Source organism: Hemibagrus wyckioides, linkage group LG01 (genome assembly GCF_019097595.1).
Source record: "Hemibagrus wyckioides isolate EC202008001 linkage group LG01, SWU_Hwy_1.0, whole genome shotgun sequence".
In the NCBI taxonomy this organism is placed as follows: Eukaryota; Metazoa; Chordata; class Actinopteri; order Siluriformes; family Bagridae; genus Hemibagrus; species Hemibagrus wyckioides.
In genome coordinates this window covers 21,342,427-21,367,633 of record NC_080710.1, presented here as the reverse complement: position 1 = coordinate 21,367,633, position 25,207 = coordinate 21,342,427, and the positions used below count along the sequence as shown (strand labels likewise).

At 39.4% G+C, this 25,207-nt stretch overlaps 2 protein-coding genes across 5 annotated transcripts in view; both read right to left on the bottom strand.

The window, feature by feature from the left end:
- The window catches only part of macf1b (microtubule actin crosslinking factor 1b), a 32,997-nt gene extending 21,377 nt beyond the window's left edge, over nucleotides 1-11,620 (bottom strand). The window contains exons 1-3 of one of the 2 annotated variants that reach the window (XM_058395964.1): nucleotides 11,121-11,620; nucleotides 8,208-8,230; nucleotides 6,730-6,841 (exon numbers count right to left, since the gene is read on the bottom strand). In XM_058395964.1, coding sequence (XP_058251947.1) covers nucleotides 6,730-6,762 — 33 coding nt within the window. In that variant the 5' untranslated portion in view covers nucleotides 6,763-6,841; nucleotides 8,208-8,230; nucleotides 11,121-11,620. Of the gene's footprint in view, nucleotides 1-6,729; nucleotides 6,842-8,207; nucleotides 8,231-11,120 lie in introns of those variants that run through there. The other variant, XM_058395900.1, reaches the window with a different exon arrangement.
- A 2,804-nt stretch (nucleotides 11,621-14,424) lies between these two features.
- The window catches only part of plecb (plectin b), a 104,685-nt gene continuing 93,902 nt past the window's right edge, over nucleotides 14,425-25,207 (bottom strand). For 2 of the 3 annotated variants that reach the window (XM_058395717.1, XM_058395557.1), the window contains exons 32-33: nucleotides 20,982-24,125; nucleotides 14,425-20,672 (exon numbers count right to left, since the gene is read on the bottom strand). In XM_058395717.1, the coding sequence (XP_058251700.1) occupies nucleotides 14,553-20,672; nucleotides 20,982-24,125 (9,264 nt within the window). In that variant the 3' untranslated portion in view covers nucleotides 14,425-14,552. The remainder of the gene's footprint in view (nucleotides 20,673-20,981; nucleotides 24,126-25,207) is intronic. The other variant, XM_058395632.1, reaches the window with a different exon arrangement.

The following is a 25,207-nucleotide window of genomic DNA, read 5'->3' as shown; positions in this document are numbered from 1 at the left end:
TCTAATCAAAAGCAGCTTAGTTAAGTCAAACACAAATTCTACTGAAAATCTGGTAGCAATTAACCTTATATGCATTTTGCAGACCTTGTGAATCTCAGCTTTCTGTAGCTGTCGTTACCGTGCTTGCGTTATAACATGGAGGAGTTCCTTCTATAGGTGTGAGCTCACTGTTCTCTATTGCATTTCCTGTCTTTATTCTTTATTCTGATAGCACAAAAGTTTAGCTGTGACCCTTTGAAAACAAAAGATGACACACCTCTGGGGGACAATAAGTCTTTAGCATGGAATGGCGAGACTATGGGAGAGTGATGACATGAGAGAGCTTTTGAGAGACAATGGGAAAGACCTCTTCAACCTTGAGCTTGAAGCTCTGATACAACCTTCAGGACAACAATATGGTGGGGTTACACAGAGTGGACCACCGACTTCAACCAAAGAGACCACCCCATTTGCAGGAGACCTGGGGTGAAGCATGAGTTCCAGCAGAGCATTTGAGGGTAAAAATGGGCAGTGGAATAGGAAAGAGAGATGAAAGCTAGACAGAATACATATGTGCTCTTCACATGAATCTGTCATTGTAATTCCAGTGGGAGCTGTATATGAGGAGACTCTCCAACCACTACACTAAGCACTTAAATTATTAACTTTGACCCATCCCCCAACTGAGACAGTGGAGGATATAAAACAGACAAAAGGAAGCGACGATGAAGAAATAAGAGCAACAATGCCTGTTGTTAAGGCTGTCCTGGGAAAGAAAATTCAATGGCAAAATCCAACGGGGTCAAATTATTTACCCTTACTCAGCTTTGATTCAGAAGCAGTGCATGTTTGCAGTATTTCTATGGGATCTGCTCTACTGCTTTCCAGGGAAATTTAGATAATGAAGGTGAAATTGAATGTTTAAGCTTTTAGAGTGTTTGCCATTTTAAGCATATTTTGAGAGGGCTGGATAAACCATGGTGTTATATACTCTTGCATTTATTTTGTATTAAATGAGTTCACCTCATTTAGTGCTCAAGATATGTTTTTGGTAAGACTTCAATACTGAGGGTCACATACTAGACATGACTTCATAGCTAATATACAATGTCATTAATATATACTATTACCCTATTGAACTTTTCCACATTTTGTGGATTGAGGCCACAATTAATGTTCTACATTAAATAAAAAAGTCATTAAGTAACCTGCACATTTCCTTTATTGTGGAGAATCACGTAAGACCTATAATGTAATGTTTTAATACAAAGCATTAAAACAAGCTGTTAATTTAGCCAAATATCTGCTATAGTTACTACATACCCCCCCCCTCATTCTCTGTCTCAACCCCTCTCTCTCTCTCTCTCTCTCTCTCTCACACACACACACACACACACCTTTCACCTTTAATCCAATTAATAGACAACTGATTTTTTGCCCCACATGATAGTACTCTATAATACTGTAGTGTATTGCCTTGAAGAAAACCAGAAAGGCAATGTGTGAGCTGGCTGATTGGTGTCTGTGACAATCAGTGGTTGGCATGGTCTCACTCTGCTCTTGCCAAAAATTGCAGTCTGTGAGACACCTGATCCTTGATCCCCACACAGTCATCCCCTCAATGAGCTAATTATATTGTTCCCTCTGACAAAGTCTACCTCTGTCCACTGTCTAAGGCCACAGCTTTTACCGCTCTCAGTCAATCTGCACCTCCTACCATGTAATATAGAAAGAGACAAAATAAGGAAAAGCTTGTTCTCATCTTAATTATACATGCTACTGGGTTAGTTATAGGCAAAGATACAAGTATATTTCAGACCAAAGGATATGACAGTTATTATATAAAATTTCAGTTTGACTGAATTCATTACAATTGGCTGAAACAATATCATGTAGATTCCCATGTTATGTATTGTTCGTTCACTTGTGAGATGAATAGCCTCAGTATGTTCGCGAGGCAGATTGTAGGGGCTAATCTGTGAGATGCCAAATGGGTTGCAGATGAGGCCAAATTCGATCAAAACCCCCATGTGTCCGAAGACCTGAAAGCACCAAAGTGGATTAATCCCACTGACTAGTTCCCCTCCCCCAACATTTCTCTCTCGCCTCTGCCTTTAAATTCAATAAGACTTCAGTGGACCCTCCAGTACACCATAATTAGCACTTGAGCAGACATTGCTCTTTCCATGCGTCTCACGTGAAGCCTGTGCTAAGTGATAAATGAATATATACAAAAGGATCTCTTTTGAGCCGGGGGGTCAAAACTAAAGGACTATTTGACAAACACAGTAATTTATCACCCTAGAGTTCACTTCCCAGAAGAGTGTGTGTGTAGGGATGGGGTCTTCCCTGCTGGGATGTCTGGGATACTAGAAGCTGAGTCACTGAGGGGGAAATAAAGAATGAACAACTTCAAATGCTTTCAGTTCCATCTATTCACCAGCTATGCATAGTTTATTCTCAGATAGAACATTTCTGTCATGCTAAATTTAATCTTGATCTGCCTGGGCAGGTGTTCAGAATAAGTTGCTTAAAAAAATACTCAGTTTTTCTGCCACAGTAGTTGAGAGAAATATTAAACATTTGAAAATAAGGTAAAAAACCTTAATGCAAGCAAAATTTTAGAACGTTCAGTCATTATATGCTTTTGTTGTTTGAGGACCTGCTGTGCAGAACAAGATGATCAGAACTCTGTGATAAGAATACACAAGGGAGCCCTGCTGTCTGATGCTAATTAAGTCTGTGGTTTGTACAAGGGCAGGGCCTAGTCATTACAATAGCTTCATGTGCTAAACAACTACAGCTAATAAGTGCCTTATGTTAACCTTTGACATCTTCGACAAGTTTTTGGGGCGTCAATCTCATTCATGGATGTCACTATGCAAACTATTGTTCACTGCTTCTTTAACGTCATAAGGAGTTTAGGGAGAATCAAGAAGAAGCCCTTGCTTTTAATCCCTTTCCCAGACCTTTCTGAGTCGGTTTTGCATGTTATGCATGCAGTGCTAATTTCAGATGCAGACTTTGCTTTACAGAGCTCAATGAAAAGAGAAACCATTAAGACACACTATTTATCCAACTATTCAATATCAGCGGGAAGTCAAAAGGGAAGAGAGAAAAGAGGCCCATGCACTGGAGATCAAGAAAAACAGCACGTTATAGAACGTATGAGTAACTGTCTTCTATGTTAAAGTTACACTGGAGCATTTTAACCTCACTAGAAGTTTAGCCAACATAAATATAATGTTTACCTGCATAGATTTGAGATGGATAGTTTTTGAGAAATTAATAAACACAGTTATATGCTACTCATTCCTGAGCTGTGCCTCTATCTATTCAGCTCAGGCAGAGGAGAAGCAGACATGGGTTATTACCAAGGCAAACGCAGTAGGGCAGGACATGGCAGGACATATGGATATGAAGTAAGTGCATGACTGATAAATACATTATATGACCAAAAGTTTGTGGACACCTGTTCATTACACCTATACATGCTTTTTGAACATGACATTTCAGATTTACCCCCCCCATGCCCACAACCCACCAACCCCACCCCCACCCCCTGCGCTGTTATGATAACCTCTTAAAAGACCATATACTAGACAACATATTAGGGGCATTGTCAAGTTGGAACAGGTTTGGGTTTAGTTCCAGTGAAGGAAAATTCTAATGCTCATATGGGTGTGATGGACAGGTTTCACCAAACTTTTGGCCATATTCAATTCAGTTCAATTTATTTGTATAGCGCTTTTAACAAAGAGCATTGTCTCAAAGCAGCTTTACATAAGAAACAACATAAGAAATAACAAACATATAAACAGACAAACAGTCCTAGATGTTATCCCAAGTGAGCAAGTGAGGCAACTGTGGCAAGGAAAAACTCCCTGTGATGGTATGAGGAAGAAACCTTGAGAGGAACCAGACTCAAAAGGAAACCCATCCTCATTTGGGTGACAGCAGAGAGTGTGATATGAACAATGTCCTTTGTGCATTTATGTATAGCCATATGCTATAGTGTAGCATTCTCACCCACTATCAGAAGAAAGTGCCCAGCCAGAACATGCTCATACTCCAAAGTGTCAATTGAATGACATCAGCATTCAACTCATTATAATTTTTCTCCTGAACAATACAATAAAGTGCACGTCCATGTGCATGCAGTAAAGATGTTGATGTACACTATATTGGCAAAAGTTTTGGGATGTCTGCCTTTACATGCACATGAACGTTAATGACATCCCATTCTTAATCTGTAGGGTTTAATATGGAGTTGACCCACCCTTTGCAGCTGTAACAGCTATAACATCTCTCATGGGAAGGCTTTCCACAAGTTTTGGAGTGTGTTTATGGGAATTTTTGACCAAACCTCTAGAAACGCATTTGTGAGGTCAGGCACTGATGTTGGATGTGAAGGTCTAGCTCACAATCTCTAGTCTAATTCATCCCAAACATGTTATATCAGGTTGAGGTCAGGAGTCTGTGCAGGCCAGTCAAGTTCCTCCACACCAAACTCGCTCATCCGTGTCTTTATGGACCTTGCTTTGTGCACTGGTGTAGAGTCATGTTGGAACAGGAAGGGGTCATCCCCAAACTGTTCCCACAAAGTTGGGAGCATGAAATTGTCCAAAATGTCTTGGTATACTGAAGCATTAAGATTTCCTTTCACTGGAACTAAGGGGCCGAGCCCATCCCCTGAAAAACAACCCCACACCATAATCCCCCTTCCACCAAACTTTACACTTGGCACAATGCAGTCGGACAAGTACCGTTCTCCTGGCAACCACCACACCCAGACTCATTCATCGGACTGCCAGACAGTGATTCCTCACTCCAGAAAACACATCTGCTATAGTGCTACAACCACTGCTATAGAGTCCAGTGGCAGTGTGCTTTACACCACTGCATCTGGCACTTGGTGATGTAAGGCTCGGATGCAGCTGCTCGGCCATGAAAACCCATTCCATGAAGCTTTCTACACACTGTTCCTGAGCTGATTCTTAAGCAGCCACACGAAGTTTGGAGGTCTATAGCTAATGACGCTGCAGAAAGTTGGCGACTGCTGTGCACTGTGTGCCTCAGCATGTGCTGACCCTGCTCTGTGATTTTACATGGCCTACCACTTTGTGGCTGAGTTGCTGTTGTTCCCAATTGCTTCCACTTTGTTATAATACCACTAACAGTTGACTGTGGAATATTTAGTAGTGAGGAAATTTCATGAATTCATGATTCATGATTTCATGTGACTTTTTGCACAAGTGGCAACCTATTCATATTTTATTCTTTTATATTATATTATCTGTTAATTTTGTTGTACCTTATGCAATACTATTGAACAGAAGTTCAGTATCATTGATTTGAGACACAGCCCATGATGATCATGATGGTGGTGTAAAGGAATGAGAGACAGCGATCTGCAGTGTGTTGAAGAGCACAGTGCATGAAATTGCCAAATATACATGAGGGACAGGGATGTTTTAGCTCTGACGTGCCATTCAGTGTAGTCATGTTTACATCGTCCACATGTACATAAGATACGCAGCGGTTATGTGAATAATAATATAGCTTGAGTGGATTATTTTCCTTTAACAACTCTTCCCACTGAACTGGTAAGTGACTGCTTTAGGTTACATCAAAATGATTGCTTTAAATAACAAGCTAATAATTAAAGGTAACTCTACAAATGCATTTACTCTGCAATCACAAGGATAACTGTGATAAATGTGCATCTTAAATCATGCCAAGTCTTCTGCATGATCACCAGTGTTATAAAGTATTATTATTATTATTATTTTATTATTATTATTATTATTAGTCAAACCTACTGAAATTAGATTATAGCTAAACACTTATAATTACAGATCAGAAATCAGAATCATTATAGTTTACACAGAAAGATCAGAAGGTTCCCTCCCTCTATAAGATCCCATTTTACTCTTCCTCCTCATCCTCCCATCTGAATCTAATGTGTTTTCTGTCTGCTCTCTCATGTGTGAAGAGGCCTCCAATGCTGTATTGCGCCCCACTCTCCCCTTCTACTAAACAGCACAATAGACCGTGCCTGGATGTGTCCTTTCCTCAGAGGAACTGCACCTCACTCTCTCCTTCACTGGTGCCAGGCCTCTGAGGTTGTAATGTCACTTACTGGCATTCAGGAACACACACACACACACACACACACACACTCCAGACCATATTCTATAAAAAAAAAAAAAGGCCAACCGCTGTGCCGTGGGAACAATGTACCAGTAAACAGCAACAAGACCCTAATCACCTCTTTTTGTTTGTTTGTTTGTTTGTTTTTTGCTCTTTTTTTTCTTTCTGAAACAAAAAAACTCTGTGGGCAGCGATTAAGAAATTCACACGGTGAAGGTTTTTTGGACGATGTGTTCTGTTGTTGCTCTCAGAGAAAATGCTGCTAAAATCCATCATTCCTACTTATGTGGCACCTTAAAAGTTACATTCTTGGCACCTGTGATTTTAATAATGATTTAAGATATGACTGGAACGTAAGGAAAGAGTAAATATTTAAAGGTACACCATTTACACCTTACATACACAGGATGCACAGGGTTCTGATTGTCTAAAAAACACCTTAGTTGCAATTACATGTTGTTTAATAGCTCAGTCCTAAGAATCGTCTGGATGCAACAGAGATTCTCCATTTCCTTTGTTCCCTTTTCCTCAGTGTGACGTCGTAGTGCACATTTTTAACAAGAAGCAACTAAACATGCTTGTGCTGGTGGAACTCACTGCCGGATCCACAGGAGGCAGTCTCATCTCCATGCTCTTCAGCCAGTGGCGCAGTGCCCGGATCTGCTCTCGAAACTCATTCTGCCACTGGCTCCACTCGTCTGTGTCCACCCTGGGAAGTGTCAGGAAACATGCAGAGCACATTCTGTATACTGTGGCTCCTTGCATTTCAGTGTTCTTAGATTACATGCATGCTGAATTTCATATAGGATCACATTCAATACACGACTGAGAGACATTATAGAGAAATAACATGCAAGCTTTTTTTTATGTACAGCCCCACAGCTAAAAAAAAATCACACAAGGACATGTGAGTGAATTTAATATATACAACTGATAATACAAGAAGCAAAACAATACTTGAGCAATAAAAAAACATGAATCATGCAAAATTCAGGGAAGTTATTTTTAACTTCAACTGTTAAAAATGGTGTGGTCAGTGATTTGGTTAAACACATTTGTTTCAAAATTTGAAGAGTAGAAGCTACAAATAATATGTGACACAGCAAAATGTTGTGCAAGAACCACAAGTCTGGTCATTGAAAAGGTAGGAGGATAAAAATTGCTTAGACCTGAAGGTTATTACCAATGGCTGTATTTGATTGGCTCCATTTACATACACTGTGCAGTTTGAAGCCTTACTGTAAAAAGTAGATGTCAGCTGACAGTTGGAGCCAGAGTCTATGCAGTAGATAAGGAAAGATTTTGTCTGGTTTTGACACCTGCAGTAATGGACAAGTGAACTGACCTGTTTCACTAATTTTGTTGGTTGTGTAATTTCAAAAGGATTGACTGATTAGGCTTAACAGGATATTTTATTTATTTGCTAAGGTCATACATTCAATCACTGATTATCATAAAATTTAGCTGGTGTTCAGTGCTTTGGTTTATACCATCACTTTTTTCACATTAGTTGGCTAGTTATAAGAACAGAGGAGATCTGATCTTGCTAGTTTAGACTTAAAAATGAGCAACAAACCATTAAGAAAATCCCCACTGAGGGTCTGCTACAATATTTTATATAATTGCGAGAGAACTGTAAAGAACGATAAGTATGTCCTGTAAAGTGCATGCACGTTCTTGAGACTCCAAAACTGCCAATCACTAAAAGAAAAATATTGGGGAAAATATTATGGTCAGTTGAATGAGAAACTAAACACTCTTGCTGAAAACTAACTTGTGGAGGGATAATTTTTATGGCTTCACATTTGATCCACTGTTATGATGCGCACCAACAGACAGACACTGGTTCTAGCCTTATTGGTTTTTAAGAAACATGAATCAATTTTATTGATGAGACATTTGGCTGAGAATTATGAAATGATTTTATTAGATTATATTACATTTTACATTCCTTTCATCTGATTGGTCATCTATATTGTGATGATTCTTGGGGTTAAATTCGATATTACATTTGCCACATACATAGGTGCGCCTAGCTACACAAAATTAGTAGCTATTGCATGTGTTTGTCTTACCTATATCTTTTGCCTTCTGCATCCTAAAATTGGACACAAAAATATATTTTCACACAAACAAATCAAATAGATATACAGACATACACACTGTTTTTATTATGATCATTCTGTTGTATTGCTAATTACTTGTAGATGACATATATTGCAGCAATGTTGTTGTGAGTTTTTTGGGTTGATGCTTCTGCCTGCCACAAGGGGAAACAACTCTGGTGGTTTGAGGAACAAGCCATTCTTACCTGTGTCTTGTTAATAAAGTGGTTCTGTCTCTTATTAGCTCCTTTTCATTCAAGCTCTGTGTTCTGTGTTTTGTGTCTTGGAATCGATTTATCGTCTGCTGTATACCTTTGCCTGTTTACGTTCTCCGTCTTGATCTTTGATTGGCTGATTTGGACTGCATTTTACCTGAACAATTTTGCATGTTAGTTCCTGTCTGTATGCTACTGGGTAGTCAGTGAGGATTGTAAGGATTTATCTTTACCAAAAATTCTCTGCTGAGTTTTACCTCAACTTCCATCTGAGCTTTATTTGCATTATTGTCAGTTCTACAGTGGTTGGAGCACCTCCAACACATCCTGTGTGCTTCAACTACCACTTCTTCTCAGATGAGATGCTGGTCTTCAGTAGTAGGACAGCAAAGCAACTCCATCTTCAGTAGGGCCCTTGTAGTGTTGCTGACTATACAGACACCTTCCTAATCATTTCCAGTGGAAAAAAGAAACCTTAAGCTTGCAGTTGGTCTGCTTCTTGCAACCTGTTCTTCTCACTGATGGCTCTGTTTGCTGGGGCTGCTGCTATAGAGAAATACATTTGTGTTGGTATATAGGGCTAAAACACAGTGAATGGGATTTTGAACAGGGCGTCAGAGGCAAAGGCAGATTTTGGAATGTAGGAGAAATGTAAGTTTAATCTAAATAGTGAATATGTTGCTACTAAATTATGTGGCCTTTTAAATACCCTTGGAAAAATACACTTTAAAATCCTGGGTGTTTCTGTCAGCCTATATTCTGGCTTCCACCCCCAATCTAATAGGCATACTGACAGTGCCAATGAAGACTTACTGTCACTGGCAACACCACCACCTGGAGCTCAAACCACATTTGGTCCAGTCTGATTTTCAACCTATTCTTTTTCTGGAGCAGAAGTCTGAAGTGGTGCCTACTTCTGAACTGATGGATCATCATTTACGGAAAAACTTGAAGATAAGTCTCATTGAAGACATCCAAACCAACCATAGAACACAGCATGCAACATCTCATTGTATAGGACAGTGAGTCTGGCTGTTATTTCAGGATCTTCCTTTATGGGTAGAAGCTCACTGGTACGTTCTTGGCCCACCCAACCATTCCTATCAGTGCTGTGTACATGTTTCAACTTCTCCTGTCAATGCAGATATATCCTTTACAGCCAAATCCACCGCTGTGGTGTGAGTTGAACACATTCTGTATGTGCTTTGAGACAAACCATGCCACCACTTCTAACTTGCACAACAGAAAGAAGCAGCTCTGGTATGAGCATGCAATCAGGCTGATGAGTGTGAAGAAAGACGTTGGGAGGGCTCTCAAGTGAAAGCAGGCAGCTCTGATGGAATTTCTGGCCATGTACTGAGATCCTGTGTTAGGATTAGCTGATTTTAAAAAATCTGTTGTCATTCCATTTGTTGTCAAGAACCCCTCATACTTAAATGACTGTTGTCCTGGAGTTACCTACTACCCCAAAATATTCACTGAGGATGCCACCTCTCATGTCTTACCTCACCCATGCTGACAGACTACAGCAACAAAGGGAATTATATGAGGCTCCTGTTTATAGACTATAGTTAAGCCTTCATTACCATAGTCCTTGGACTTAATGCCCCCTCTGTGACTGTGTCCTGGAATACTGCACAGGCAGAACTCAAGTAGTGAGAATGGGAGAGTTTACTTTTGACATCATCACCATGAGCACTGAAGCTCCACAAGATTGTGTCCTAAGCCCCCTGTTCCACTCTCTCTGCACACATGACAGTGTGTCAGTGTGACAGTCTCTCACAGCTCCACTTCTATCTTCAAGTTTGCTGATGACACAGCTGTTATATTGACATAATTTCTCACCACCTTCATGAGGTGAAGAAGCTAGTAGCTTGGTGCTAGCTAGATGTCTCTCCTAGGACGTCCACAAAACCAAGGAGCTGATTATAGACTTTAGGAAGAGACAGCAGTGGAACGACACCCAATACAGATTGGTGTGAGCCTGTGGAGAAGGTAAGCAGCTTCATCCAAGCTCATATGAACAAAGCCAACAAACAGTCCTGTACAAAAATTTCTTATTAATTTCTAATTCTTTTATTTAGGCATTTAAATGCACAGTGTAAAGAGATGTTTTCATTACTGCAAGTTCTACATTGTATAAAACGGTGTATGTGAAAAATAAAGAAAATCTTGAATCTTTAATATGGAATATTGTTCTTTTCTCCTGATTTAGGCTTGTGTCTTCGTTCCCTTGTTCCTGCTCTCTGCCTATCACCTCCTGGATTCCCACCAGGTGTAAGCAAGGATGCCATGCCTTGTGGTCTGGAAAGGCTTTTGACTCATTTTGAGAAATCTCATGAACCCTGAACTTATTGGGATTTTAATCACCTTGCCTGTGTTTAAGATTCAAGAGTTTTAAGATTAAAGTTCCGCATGAGGTTTTGATCTATACTTATGGTCAAGTGTAACAGTTATGTCTGAAACAAATTTCTTTGGGGGGGAAAAGCACTTTTTTTATAGGCCCCAGATTGGTCACATTTCGTTGATACACAAAGCTACATACATAATTATTCCCACTAAGGTCGGTGAATCTTCAGTAATTTAGACAATCTGTTGGTAGATTTTTTAGGCCTTACAGGCATGATTGTTTTCAGATCTCATATTTAGTACTTTTTTGGGTGCTTACCTCATAATGTCCATCCTGGACAGGTGAAAGTGGTGTTATAGACAGGGTTTGAGTAGGAAGATGGTGGTCTTTTTCCAGAGGTGGACATGGTAGAGAGGTGCTGACAAACTGTGCATAGTAACAGATGGACTACACTTAGTAATTGGCTACCTACCATAAGTACACATATACTTGGAACAAATGGCTAGCTGTTTATAAACAATTTTATATCCATTGCCTAATTTTGTGCAGGTCAATATTGACCTGTTTCTTTTCTTTGCTTTTTTTCCTATGACAACAACGACTTTATATTTCTCATCACTGTGACACTGAAGATGATATTTTGGCATTATTGCTACCTGCTCTTACCTCGTTGGTGTTCATTCATATATTCTTATATTCATATTTATTCAAGAATCAGATGTCTGGCATGCAAAGTTTTAAAAGATATTTGAATTTCACAATAATCTTGTTTTATTATTTTAGGATGCATTATTTACTGCTAAATTTGAATATGGATATTGTTTAAGATACTTCTGTAATACAGAATATGTAATACTGACTGCTATCTTTCTGAGTTCAAATATATGTATGTAAAATTGAATAACAAGGAGAAAATAAAATATATAAGATCATATATAAGAAAACAGAAATTTCCCTGTCATTAGAAGAACTTTAGTGGTCCAGGTCCTACTCTCAACCCCAATGAACACATTTGGGATGAATTGCTTGACCCCACTAATACTATTGTGGATGAATTAGCATAAACCCTGCAGCCATGCTCCAAAATCTAGTGAAAGGCCTTCTAAGAAGAGTGGAGGTTATTATAACTAAAAAGGGGGAACCAAGTAAATGCCGATGATGTTATTATTTGAATAGATGTGGATGTGAGGAATGGTTTCCAGTACAGCAAGTCTATTTTTTTTGTCCTGAAAAGACTTTTATAAAACAGTAAAGTACCATATATTTATATTTTCAGGTGTATCGTTCAAATTAAAAACAAACTAAATAAGTACAGACATAGAGGATATTTCTATAATCCTTTTATTTACATTAGAATACGGGGTTATTCTAAAAAGCAATGTCATTTCCTCCCAGCATTATATACCTCATGCACAAATCAGCTTGGATTTCATACTTTAGCAATAATAAGGTTCTAACCTTAAAATGACACTTATCATGGAATTTATATATGTCTGCTCTTCATGTCATATTCAGTTAGTAAACCATGCAAAGCCAATATATTACAGAACATGATATCAAAATAAAGAAAATGGAAACCAAATATGAAGATATACACAAGTCAAGTACTTTCAAGAAAATAAACAGTGGATTAGAAGAAACACTGGTTGAGGGGGAAAAAAAAATCAAGATCTATGCTAAAAATGGAAAAACAAAAACAAAACTTATTCCCACGGTATATCCTAATACACTAATCTGAATTGCTGAACTCAAAACTTGAGAATACAGTAGCACACACTGAACAGGGGGAATGCATATTAAATGCTTTACATTGCCAAATAATAATGTGAAATGAGAGATTAGAAGTAATATGGGAACATTACTGTGAAAACATTTCTCTGTAGTCTTTAATTGAAAACAAGGAGTAGTTTTGCCAAAATTAAGTTGGTGTGTGAACAGTGTGGATGGGAATGGCACAAAATGTTCAGTTGATGACAGTCAATTGCTGGTATGATATTCAAGGAAAACTTCAGGGTAACCCTAGCCTCTACCTTCTATGAGCAAATGATACTGTAGAAGCAACAGAAGAAAGGAATGAAAGGCTCACTGCAGATCTAAAAAACAAAAACAAAAATGGAAAGTATGAAACAACAAAAAAAACAAAAAATGTCAACATAAAACAAATGTATGAAACAGAATGTGTAGAAACAGAATGTGCAGACATTTATGCATAACTATATATATATATATATATATAAATATATATATATATATATATATATATATATATATATATATATATATATATATATATATATATATATATATATTTATATATATATATATATATATTTAAAAAAAACTGGATATGTAATGACATTTTAAATTAAACAAGTGCTCACCTTGATGTTTGGAGCTGAGGGCTGCTGGCAAGCATCGATTTTACTGCTCAAGAATACGCTAACAGTCTCTTCCATTACTACAGCTTTGGTTATAGATAAACGCTGGAGAAAAATAAAAAGAGAAAAAAAAAACATATCTTGAATGATTGCTGTACACTTGATTCACAGTCTTATAATCAGGATGTGTCTGTGGAAAAGAAATGACATTAAATTGCAGAAGTATTATACTTAAATATAACATATATTAAAATACTAAAACAGTTTAAACCTATGGCTTTTATCAAGTAATTGGATAACAGAGATTTGGGTTTAAAAGAGAAGAGATCTGGTTTTAGAATATATTGTTGATTTAACTTACAAGTATCAAATGCTCAGCATCGCATTCAGGTTTTGTCCAGATGCTATGAGTAGAGGTAGGGTCAGACATCTTAATTCTTCTTGGCACAATGCACCAGGAGCGCTTGAATGAAATGACTGTGAACTGTGTAGGTGTTTCATAGTGGCAAGGGATACTGGTGCTCTTATTTATTGTATTATAATGGACATTTAGATGATAATAAATAAGGTGTATACCTCCATAGTAGGGAATAAATATGGGTTGTGAGATGCAAAATAGTGGCATAGTTCATGTTAGTTTAAGTGTGCTTTCCTCCTCCAGTGTTCACATCAAAATGTCATGTGATATTTCTCTCTATACATTCTGAGATAATATTTGCACAACACTACTTCCATGATGGCATGTTCTGTTAACCAGCCATGTACATGCATAAAAAAAGAACACGTGTATACTTTTAATCTTGTTAATGTAATTTCCTTGTCCATTTTGGCATATTTCCTGGTTTGTTAACTTGAAACCAAAACCAAGTAAAAAATAGACATCTTAAATTAAAGTACAAATGCAAGCTAGAAGTAGTAGTTAATAAAAATACTCTCTGTAAAAAATAACCAGATAGTTGATGTAGTTAATAATAATAACAACATGTCCTATAAAATCAGCAGTGGTATTTGAGTAATGGACAAAATATTCAACATTACTCAGATATTACAAATGATCTGAAGTTAGAAGAAAACTGTGAGGATGAATATACTGTATGTCGTGGTTGACTATACAATGCATAGTATTTAAGCACCCAAACTACATATAATGGGACACTGTCACCAGCCCCCAATAAGAACGTAACAGTAGTGTCTGGAATGCACTTTTCTATGACAAAATCATGCAAATTAAAATTAATAAATAAATCTTTGCTTTCTGCAGATGTAGTGTGTAGAGGGAAAATTAATTTAAAATCTAGCCTTTTGGAGCTACAAGGTTGTATAACTGACAGTGCTGTGAGAGTTTGGGCTAAATGCATATAACGGGGCAATATTAGAATCTGCGACTATAACTGCTGGATGTGAAGGAAGATGAGGAGAAGTTCATGCTGAAGGCGGAGCCCGTGGCATCAAAGCTACCTCTTCTTGAACCTGATCTAGATCCTGTCCTGGATCCAGATCTTGAGCCAGTAGCAGACCCAGCACCACTGATATTAAATGGACTGTAAAGGCCTTTGCTAGACTGTGAACAGGCTTCTAGCAACCTTAGCCCAGTTCCTTCCTCAACCATGCTTCTATCCATTGCATCCTTGTAGGAGATCTTCAGTTTAGTTTTAGGGCATGTAAGGTATTTGGAATAAGCACTCACATCCCTTAGCTTTTGGGCTGTGCGGACATCTATAATGCCTTTCCTGATTGACTCTTCCAGAGATACTCTTCCTTCAGCCTCTGGTTCAATAAGCCCACCAGTAAGATACTGCACCTCCAGAAAACGCTGACCAGCCTCATAATACAGCCAGCCTTTCTTAAGGGCTTGAGCAGCAGACATTTTCACTTTGGTTCTAGGATCCTCAAATCCATTGAAGGCTTTCTGTGCTAGGTTAATTCTGTCAACCATTATCTTATCTAGAAGCCCCTTATTAGTTGCATCAACAACAGAGTACTTTTGTCCAGTTGATGGGTCTATTATGCCACCGGTGCAAGCTTGTGCCTCCAGCAGCCTTTGGCCAGTGATGCTGTCTACTATGTTCCTGTGCATGGCTTCAGTGACTGAAATCTTCTCTAAAGTGTCTGTATCAAGAATGCCAGCCACAGGTCCAGTCTCCTCAGTTGGATCATTCCACAGAGTTGTGGGTGTTTTGATGGATGGTATGGGACTCATTGGATAGGAGGAAGAGGATCCAATGGATGATGACCGAGAGCGAAAACCACCCATGTTTCCAGACAACATGTCAGCAAATTCTGTAATGGCAAGGTTGCCAGAGCGATACTGGTCAAGAGCAGACTGATCAATTAGTCCTCTTACCAGAGCATCAGCTATGTCATACTGGCGACCTGACCTTCTGTCAATGATTATGGACTTCTCCTCACCATCAGATGATGTCATTGTGATTTCTTCCCATTCACATTCCTGCTCAGCAAGTTCAAGGTATGTTTGGTGATCAATGAGCCCTTTGCGATAGGCTTCATACACAGACATTTCTTTGCCTGACTCAGGATCAACAATAACAACTCTGCGTTTGCGAACAGATGATTTGGAGGATGTCTTTCTTTCTCGTTTCTTCTCCTTTAAGAGTAAAAGCAAGAGATCAGTTTCTGGGTCTATAATGCATCTTTCCATTAGCTGCAGATAGGTTAGATTCTCCTCTGTGTTTGGGTCAAAAAAGCCCTTGGTATCATCAGATGGATCAGAAAGAATCTCATTCATCTCTTCATCAAAGAATCCACGGTTGTAAGCCACTTCCACAGGCAAGCGGTGGCTCTCTTCTGGGTCAATGATTCCTCCAGTGGCAATCTGAGCTTCAAGTAGACGAATTCCATGGTCTTTGAGAATCAAACCTTTCTTCATTGCCTGGAATAGTGAGATGGTTTTACCTGTATAAGGATCTCTATATCCAGTTACAGCCCGTTCAGCAGATATGAGCTTGTCTTTAAATTCTGGACCCACAATTCCCATCTTCACAGCTTCGCTAACTGTTAACTTAAGATTCTTAATTGGGTCAATGATGTATCCTGTAGCTGCTTGGGCTTCCAGCAATTCAAAGGCAGTCCCTGGCCTGATCATATTTTTCTTCATGGCTTGGTATATAGAAAGACGGTCTTTAGTTGCTTCCACAAACACTCCAGAAATGCAGCTTGTGCCCTCAAGGTATTTCCTAAGCCTACTGCTCACCTCTTCAACTGTTAACAGACCCTCATTAAGTGCAGAGACAGTTTCTGCATCGATAATTTGTGAGCGTATCAATTCTTCTATTGTGATTTCTTTTCTGAGACCCTTAAACATTGGTCTTTTTTCTGCTAAAGGCAGCAAGAACATTCCATCTTTATCAAGCCTGCATCTCTTGAGCAGTTGTGCATATGAGAGTTTTTCTTCTGTAACAGGATCAACATATCCTTTAACTTCATCATTGAGTTTCTCATAGGTTTCTTTGTTGATATAGCCACGTTGTGTAGCAACATCTGCTGGCAGATGGAAGTTGAATTCTGGATCTATAATACCACCAGTAGCTGTCTGAGCCTCAAGTAGCCTTAAAGCATAGTCATCTGGCACAAGGTCCTTTTTCATTGCCTGGAAAAGGGAAATAATTTTGCCACTGTAGGGATCCTTATACCCAGTTACGGCTCTTTCTGCTGACAGAAGTTTGTCATGAATTTCTGGCCCTACCACACCTTTGCGCACTGCTTCATCAACTGTGAGCATCTCATTCCTGACAGGATCAATGATAAACCCAGTGGCTGCCTGGGCTTCCAAGAACACAATTGCATCTTCTGGTTTTATAAGACCTTTCTTCATTGCCTGATAAATACTGGTTTTAGTTTTGGAAGTAGGGGCCACACCAGCAATGCTGCCAGTACCAAACAGGTACTGTTTAACACTCTCTAACTCCATGATCTCACGAATGGACTTCTTTTCTTGCTTTAGCAGGTTGAATGTTTCTATGTCAATTATACGTGCACTGTAGAGTTCTTCAATTGTGACCCGTCGTCTGCCCATGTTACATGTCTTGATGTTCTCCCCTCTGATGATTTCTCTCTGCTCCATTATCTCAATGATAATAATAATCATTCGCTCTTTAGTTATTTTGCCTGAACGATATTCATCCAGGAGTTTTGTCCTTTCTTCTTCAGGTAGCAGATTTGAGTTCATGACATCCCAGAGTGACATTGAGCCTTGAGCAAGGCCTTCAATTGGGAGGTCGACCTGAGTACTAGACAGATCGCTCTGGGTTTGTTCTTCAGTATAAAGGTAAGTCTTTTCGATCACTGTTGGGGCCTGTGGTTTGGACAGTCGCAAGAGGTTCAAGCCTGTCTCAGGATCTGTCATACACTTGTCTTTTAACTGTTTATATGTCACATTCTCATCAGTTTCAGGATCAGAGAATGTCTTGTTTATGTCTGAGGGTTCAGTTATAATGCTGGACATTTCCTTGCTGAAATATCCCCGCTGGCATGCCACATCAATGGGAATCCGATGACTGTTAACTGGATCAATAATTCCTCCGGTGGAAATCTGTGCCTCTATGAAAGGCATGGCATGGTCTTTTGGTATGAGATCTTTTTGCATGGCTTCAAACAAGGAGATAATTTTGCCTGTGAATGGGTCTTTGTAGCCAGTAACAGCTTTTTCAGCAGTGAGAAGTTTTTCATGAAGTTCAGGTCCTACAAGTCCTGCTTTAACAGCTTCATCAACTGTGAGAAACTGATTCTTTACAGGATCCACAATGAAACCTGTAGCAGCTTGGGCTTCAAGTAGGGCAGTTCCTGTGTTCTGTCTCAAAAGTTTCTTTTTCATTGCTTGATAAATTCCAAGCTTTTCTTTGGTAGGTTCAAGGTATATACCAGCAATGGAGTCAGAGCCTTGTAAGTACTTACTAACATTGTTGTTTTTGCTGACCTCATCTGGAGTCTTCTTACCTTGTTGAAGCAAGTCATAGGTAGATTTATCAATAATTTTGGACTCCAAAAGGGATGTAGCTGGGACAGGAGCCCTAAGCCCTTTGAAACTGGACTGTTCTTGTTTCTTGGCCTCTTTGTCTTCCACAATTGTTACTATGATCTTTATTATCCTCTCAATTTGAATTTTTCCAGATCTGTACTGCCTGAGTAAATCAAGTCGTTGTTCTTCAGTAAGATATTCAGAATTTATTATCTCCCAGATGGTAACTTTTCTGCCTTTAAATGGTCCACTCTGAAGCTCTATTGATGCCTGTGTCATTGCTTCTTTGGTCTGTGCTTCAGTGTATTTCTGTTCCTCTTTGGCATTGATTGCTTGTTCAGACAAAGGCAGAAGCTGAAGCCCAGTCTTTTTGTCAGTAATGCATCTCTTCTGAAGCTGCTGGTATGTGAAATACTCCTGTGTGTTTGGATCATAGAAACCCTTGATGTCTTCTGTTGGGTTAGTCAACACTGTATATGTTTCATTATCAAAATAACCCCGTTTGTAGGCAACGTCCTGTGGAATACGGTGGCTTTTAACTGGGTCTATGATGCCTCCTGTTGCCAGTTGTGCATCAAGAAATCTGATTCCCTGGTCTTTGTTAATCAGTTCTTTTTTCATTGCCTCAAAGAGAGATACTGTTTTTCCAGTGTAAGGATCTTTGTAGCCAGTGACAGCTCTTTCTGCAGACAGCAGTTTTTCATGGAGCTCAGGGCCAACAACACCTGCTTTTACAGCTTCATCTACTGTAAAGTGCTGCTTGTTCACAGGGTCTATGATATATCCTGTTGCAGCTTGAGCTTCCAAGAGAGTCAGAGCAGGGCCTGGCCTCATCACATCTTTTTTCAAAGCCTGGTAGAACGACATTGTCTCTTTAGTTTTGTCGATGACAACACCTGCAATGCAGTTGCAACCCTTCAGAGCTTTGTGTACAGACTCCATCTCAGATACCTCTTTGACAGTCTTATTTCCTTTGTGTAACTTGTTATAAAGATCTTTGTCAATAACCTTTGATTCCAGTAGCTCTGCTGCAGGAACAGGTGCTCTAAGGCCATCAAATGCAAGCTCATTTGCTTTCTCTTTTTCTTCAGCAACAGTGATTATAATCTTGATGATCTTTTCTACTGTAATCTTGCCTGTTTTGTACTGACGAATTAAATCCTTTCTCTGGTCTTCCGTAAAATATTCAGAATTAATTATCTCCCAAATTGTAATAGTCTTTCCTTTGAATTTTCCAAATGGCACAGACACATTTGTCTTATTGAAAATATCCTTAGTTTCCTCATCTGTGAATGCTTTGGCATTGAGGGCAGCCGTTTCTGAAACAGGTAGGAGAAGTAATCCTGTTTCAGGATCTGTGACACATCTCTTCATCAACTGTAAGTATGTGAGATTTTCTTGGGTGTTTGGATCAAAGAATCCTTTTGTGTCATCAGAGGGGTCCTGGAGGATTTTGTTCATCTCTGCACTGAACTGACCTTGCTCACAGGCTGTTTCAATTGGTACACGGTGGCTGTTGACGGGGTCAATGATTCCTCCTGTTGCAATTTGAGCCTGAAGCAGTCTGATGGCCTGTTCTTCCAAAATAAGGCCTTTCTTCATGGCTTCAAAGAGTGAAATCTTTGCCTCTGTATAGGGATCCTTGTAACCAGTTACAGCTTTCTCAGCAGATAGCATTTTGTTATGAAGTTCAGGGCCTATAAGACCTTCCTTCACTGCCTCATTGACAGATAACTTCTTGTTTTTAATAGGATCGATGATGTATCCAGAAGCTGCCTGTGCCTCTAACAGGACTATACCAGTTCCAGGAGAAATTTTCTTCTCTTTGATGGCTTCATAAATGGGCATTTTATGGTCTGGATGAACAAGCAAGCCCCCAATACAGTTATTGCCCTTAAGCACAGTCTTAAGTTTTTCTGTCTGGCTAAGCTCAGGTACAGTGATCTTGCCTTTGGTTAAATTATCATAGTCCTTTTTGCTTAAGAGGCCTACTTCTAGCAGGCGTTGTGCTGGAACCTTCTCACGAATGCCATCAAAACATAAAGCAGAGTCTCCATTTCTACTGTCCACTTCAACACTCTGTCCATTAAGGTCTCTAGCCTGGTTCTCCACAATTATGGTGTGTTGTTGAATTAATTCAAGCTGCAAAAGTCTTTCACGTAATTTCTTGTTTTCGTCAGCAAGCTGTTTTTCCTGCTCAAGCTTTTTCTTCTCAAACTCTTGCATCTCTTTTTGCTTGTTTATCATTTCTTCTTCAGCTTCCCTTTGTTTCTTAAGAGCAGCATCCATGGTAGCCTGAAGTTTTACCTTCTCCTCTTCCATTTGTCTTCTTTGGCGCTCTTTTTCTTCTTTTAGAGCTCTGGATTTTTTCACTTCTTCTTCAAACTGGCTTTCAAGTTTCTTTTTCTCATCTTCAATTAGTTTTTCTTTGTTCAGCAACTGCTGCTTTTCTAAGATGAATGTCTCTTGAAGGATGGTTTTCTCCTGTTTAATTTGTTCCTGTTGAGCATTTGCCATCTAGAGAGGAAGAGAAATAATTATAAAATCACAAAACATAATACATCACATCACATCACACAACACAATACAATACATCTCTGCACTGAGCAAGTATATTGTATAAAAAAATACCTGACTGAGTATTAGATTATTATTATAGAGTTAGTATAAGGAAGAGAATATCTTGAAAACAGTTGAGTAAGACAACTGTTCAGAGAACATGACCGTAACAAATAAAATCTTTAGACTCTCATTTAAGCAATGTTAGTTTTCAGGGAGGGGGTTAATGACATAAGCCGCATATTTAACCCATGATTAATACAATACCTCTTTAGACTTTTTCTGCAATTCTTCAGCCTCTTTTTTCAATTTATCCTTTTCTCTTTCAAGTTCAGCAATTGATTTGCGAAGCTCATCAGACTCTTTGATACTGGTAAAGTGCTGTATTTCCAGTTTTCTGGTCTCTTCTTCAAGTCGCTGCTGCATCAGCTGTTTGTCTTCAAGCAGCTTCTGAGCTTGCTCTTGTGCCTGGTCTTTTTGTCTCTGAAGCATTTCAGCTTCAGCTCGCAGCTTGGATGCTTCCTGAATAGCTTGCATCTTTTCTTTAAGCATTTTTTCAGCAAGTGCCCTTTGCTGATCTAGGTCAGACTCTGCAATTTGTCTCAAGCGTGCAGCCTCCTGAGACTCTATACTGAGTCTGGCAGCTTCTTCAGCTAACTTTTTCATGTTCTCAGCCTCCTCAGCCAGAAACTTCTGTGTGTTATCTTTGTCCTTTTTGATAAGACGCTGGTTCTCCTCTTCTATTCTGAGCTTGAGTTTGATGAGCTCCTCCATTTGAATTTTAACCTTAAATAGTTCTTCCTCTACTTGGGCCTTTTGTTTTACAGCATCGCTGACCTCATCCTTAAGGCGATGAAGCTCATCGTCGAGGAGGGATTTCTGTTTGTCAGTTTCATCCAGCTGCAGTTTCACCTTAGTAAGCTCTTGCTCAACCTGAGACTTCTGCTTAAGGGTTTGTTCTGCCAGGAACTTATGCTTCGCCATTTCTGCATCAGCTTGTTGTTTATGTTTCAGTGCAGCAGCTTCTGCTTGAGCATGTTTGGCTGCTTCTAACTCAGCCTCTTTTCTCAGTCTCTCAGCATCCTTCTGTGCTTTGGCTTGGCTGGCAGCTTCAGATTCAGCGGCTTGCCTCTGAAGCTCAGCCTCTTCTGCTTTTTGGTGAAGAAGGGCTGCCTCTTTTTCTGCCTTTTCTTTAGCCCTATTTGCTTCTTCAGCAAGCTTTTTAGCTTTCTCATACTCTTCCTTTAGTTTCACCTGTACAAGGTTGTCTTCCTTCTGCTGCACAAGGACACTTTGGACTTGCTGTTCAGCAACATTACATTTCTGCACTGCTGCTTTTGCTGCAACAATTTGTTTCTCAGCTTCTTTATCAGCCTCCTCCTTCTGCTTTTTGGCCTCTTCCACCTTCTTTTTGAGACGCTCCAACTCTTCTTGGGCAGCTTTCCGCTGTCGAGCTGCTTCTTCCTCTGCTGCGGCAATCTTTTTAACTTTTTCTTCAGCTTCCCGTCTTCTGTTCTCTTCCTCCAAGGCAAGCTTACGGAGTTTTTCGGCTTCTTCTTCAGCCCGCAACTTACTCTGCTGGGTTTCGTCTGCAATATTCTTAAGTTTATTTAATTCAAGCTCTAAATCAAGCTTACCCGACGATGCCTTCTCAAAATTAAGTTTTAAGATGCGGATCTCCTCTTCAACAACTCGTCTCTGTTTGATGGTTTCATCTACAATTGCTTTCTGTCTCTCTAATTCTACATCAGAAGATTTCTTGAGCTGTTGTAGCTTCACCTCAATGTCTTGCTTGTGCTGGCTTGCTTGATCTTCAAGAGCCTTCCTTTGGTATGCTTCGTCTTCAGCTTGCCTTCGGAGACGCTCATTTTCTGCCTCTTTCTCTTTGAGCGCTATCTCTGCTTGGGTTTTAAGGCAAGTAGCCTCATTGATAGCTGCAAGTTTTTCTTTCAGTATTCTTTCAGCTTCTGCTCTTTGCCTGGCAGCTTCCTCCTCGGCTACCTGTCTCTGCCTTTTTGCCTCTTCGGCGATTGCACGGAGTTTAGCTGCTTCTTCTGCAAGTTCCCTCATTTTAGCAGCTTCAGCTTCAAGAAGCTCTTTTCTCTCTGCAATGTTAGACATACTTTCCTTCTCAGCTTTGGCTTTAAGCTGGAGAAGTATGTCCATTTCACTTCTTACCTTGGCCAGTTCATCTTCAAGCTGTTTCCGCTGTTGCATAGCAGCATTTACCTCATTCTTTAAGCGGTAAAGCTCATCCTCCAGCAGGGATCTCTGCTGCTCTGCATGTTCAAAGTCAGCCTTTAAACGGATGAGTTCCTGTTCAGCAGAGAGCTTCTGCTGAGCTGTACATTCGGCCAGTTTCCTCTGCCTCTCCAGTTCTTGCTCTGCCATTTCTTTCTGCTTCAAGGCAGACTCCTCAGCTTTGGCCCGTTTCTTTGCTTCACGCTCAGCCTCTTCTTTCTGCTTCTCTGCTTCTTCCTGGGCAAGTGACTTTTTGTGGGCTTCTTCTTCAGCCTGGAGCCTTAGGCGAAGGGCCTCATTGGCTTTTTGTCGCCATTTTTCTAGCTCTTTTTCAGATGTCTCCCTTGCCTTGTCTGCATCCTCCGATTGCTTTTTGAAGCGTTCAGCTTCCTCTTGCAGCTGAATGACAGTTCCATGCTTTTCCTTAAGCGATTCTTCAAGTCTTGATGTCTTTTCAACATAAGACATGCGCTTGCGCTCTTGATCTGCAGCTGCACTTTTCTGTGCCGCTTCTTGAGCAAGCATGATCTGTCGTTCTTTTTCCACCTCTGCCTGTTTCATGCGTCTTTCTGCCTCTTCTGCTTGCATCCTAAGCTGATCAAGGTCCTTTAAGGCTTTTTGCTTCTGCTTAGAAGCCTCTATTTCTGCTTCGGTCTTAAGCTTTAGCTTCTCCTCTGCCTCACGTTTTTTCTGAGTTTCATCAGTGACCTGTTTGCGGAGTTTCTCCGCCTCCTCCTGAGCTGCTTTACGGAGTCTTTCTGCCTCAGCAGCATTGTCCTTTAGCTTTTTCAATTCTGTCTCTGCAGTGGATTTCTGCTTCAATGTTGTTTCAAGTTGGAGTCTGATAATACGTATCTCCTCCTCGATTTTGACCCGACTCTGATGCGCGTCGTCCACCAGCTGACTTTTTAATTTGATCTGCTGTTCTGACATTATTTTGAGCTCATGCAACTCTTGCTGAATATTTTGCTTTTGGCTTTCAGCATCCACAGAAACAACCTCTCTCTTTCTAACTTCTTCTTCCATCATGAGTTTGAGTTCCTGTGCCTCTTTCTCTGATTTGGCAACAGCTTGTTTATGAGCTTCAGCTAGCTGCTTCTGTTTCTCTAACTCGGCTTGCATTTCAGCCATTTTTTTCCTCTCCTCCTCTTTAAGTTTCTCAGCAGCTTTCTGTATTAGTGGAAGCAAATGGTAAAGAAAATTATGATTATGAGCAAGCATGACAGGATGTTATGGTTAAGGTTATTTTTTTTTTTTAGCTCAAAGTAAGATGCACACATGACAAATGTTAAGGTTGGATTTCTCAAATCAAATCAAAAGCAATCAATTAAGGCATGACAATGTGTTAGAATTAATGTATGGAGACGACAGACATTGTTTTTCACAGCAACTGACAAGTCAACTGCAAAATCATGCGACTGGTGCACTGGCTCCTTCTAAGCTGTCAAACGGCTGCTAAAATGGCCAGTGAAGCTTTGCATATAAATATAGTGATGAGGCTAGAACTGTACATTCATGGGCATTGTGACATGATTAATTTCTGTATACAGACAAAACACATTCTTGAATAATCTATAGGGATGTGCTCTTATAGTATGGAAGGGATTACTGTTATAAGAAAATAATCAACAATGGAAGGGACAACCCTGGAACTGATCATTTTCTATAACATCACATCCCAGTGTGTTTTATTGCTCTTATACCATGGCAATGTTTATATATTTTATATACTAATAAACAAACAAACAAAAAAATTAATATTGTGGAATATCCATGAAACCTATTAGTCCCTAATACAACTTGTGTATTAGCAGCTGTGAACTGCACCATCTTCTCTCTTTTTTCCTCTTCCTTACATTTAAAACATGCTTTTCATGCTACAAATGCTAACAGTGTAGTCTCCTACTCTACATTTTAACTAAACGTTTCCTTACCAAAATCTTCACCTCAACTCAACTATTATATATCTTTCTGTTAATAAAGTTTGTTTATTGTTTGTTTGCGATATATTTTAATATGATATTCACCATACTGTGAATTAGTATACTATAAAATTGTAGTAGTACAGTAATTTGTACATTAATATACACCTATCATTGTTATAAAAATAAATGAATAAACTCTGACCAATCAGATTTGAAAAACTGGGCCATGGTATAAACATGATAAAGAATAGGAAATGTATAGAAAATAAAGTAAATAGAAGCGAACAAGAAAAGGACACTTATGAAAGGAATTTCTGCTGAAAAGGT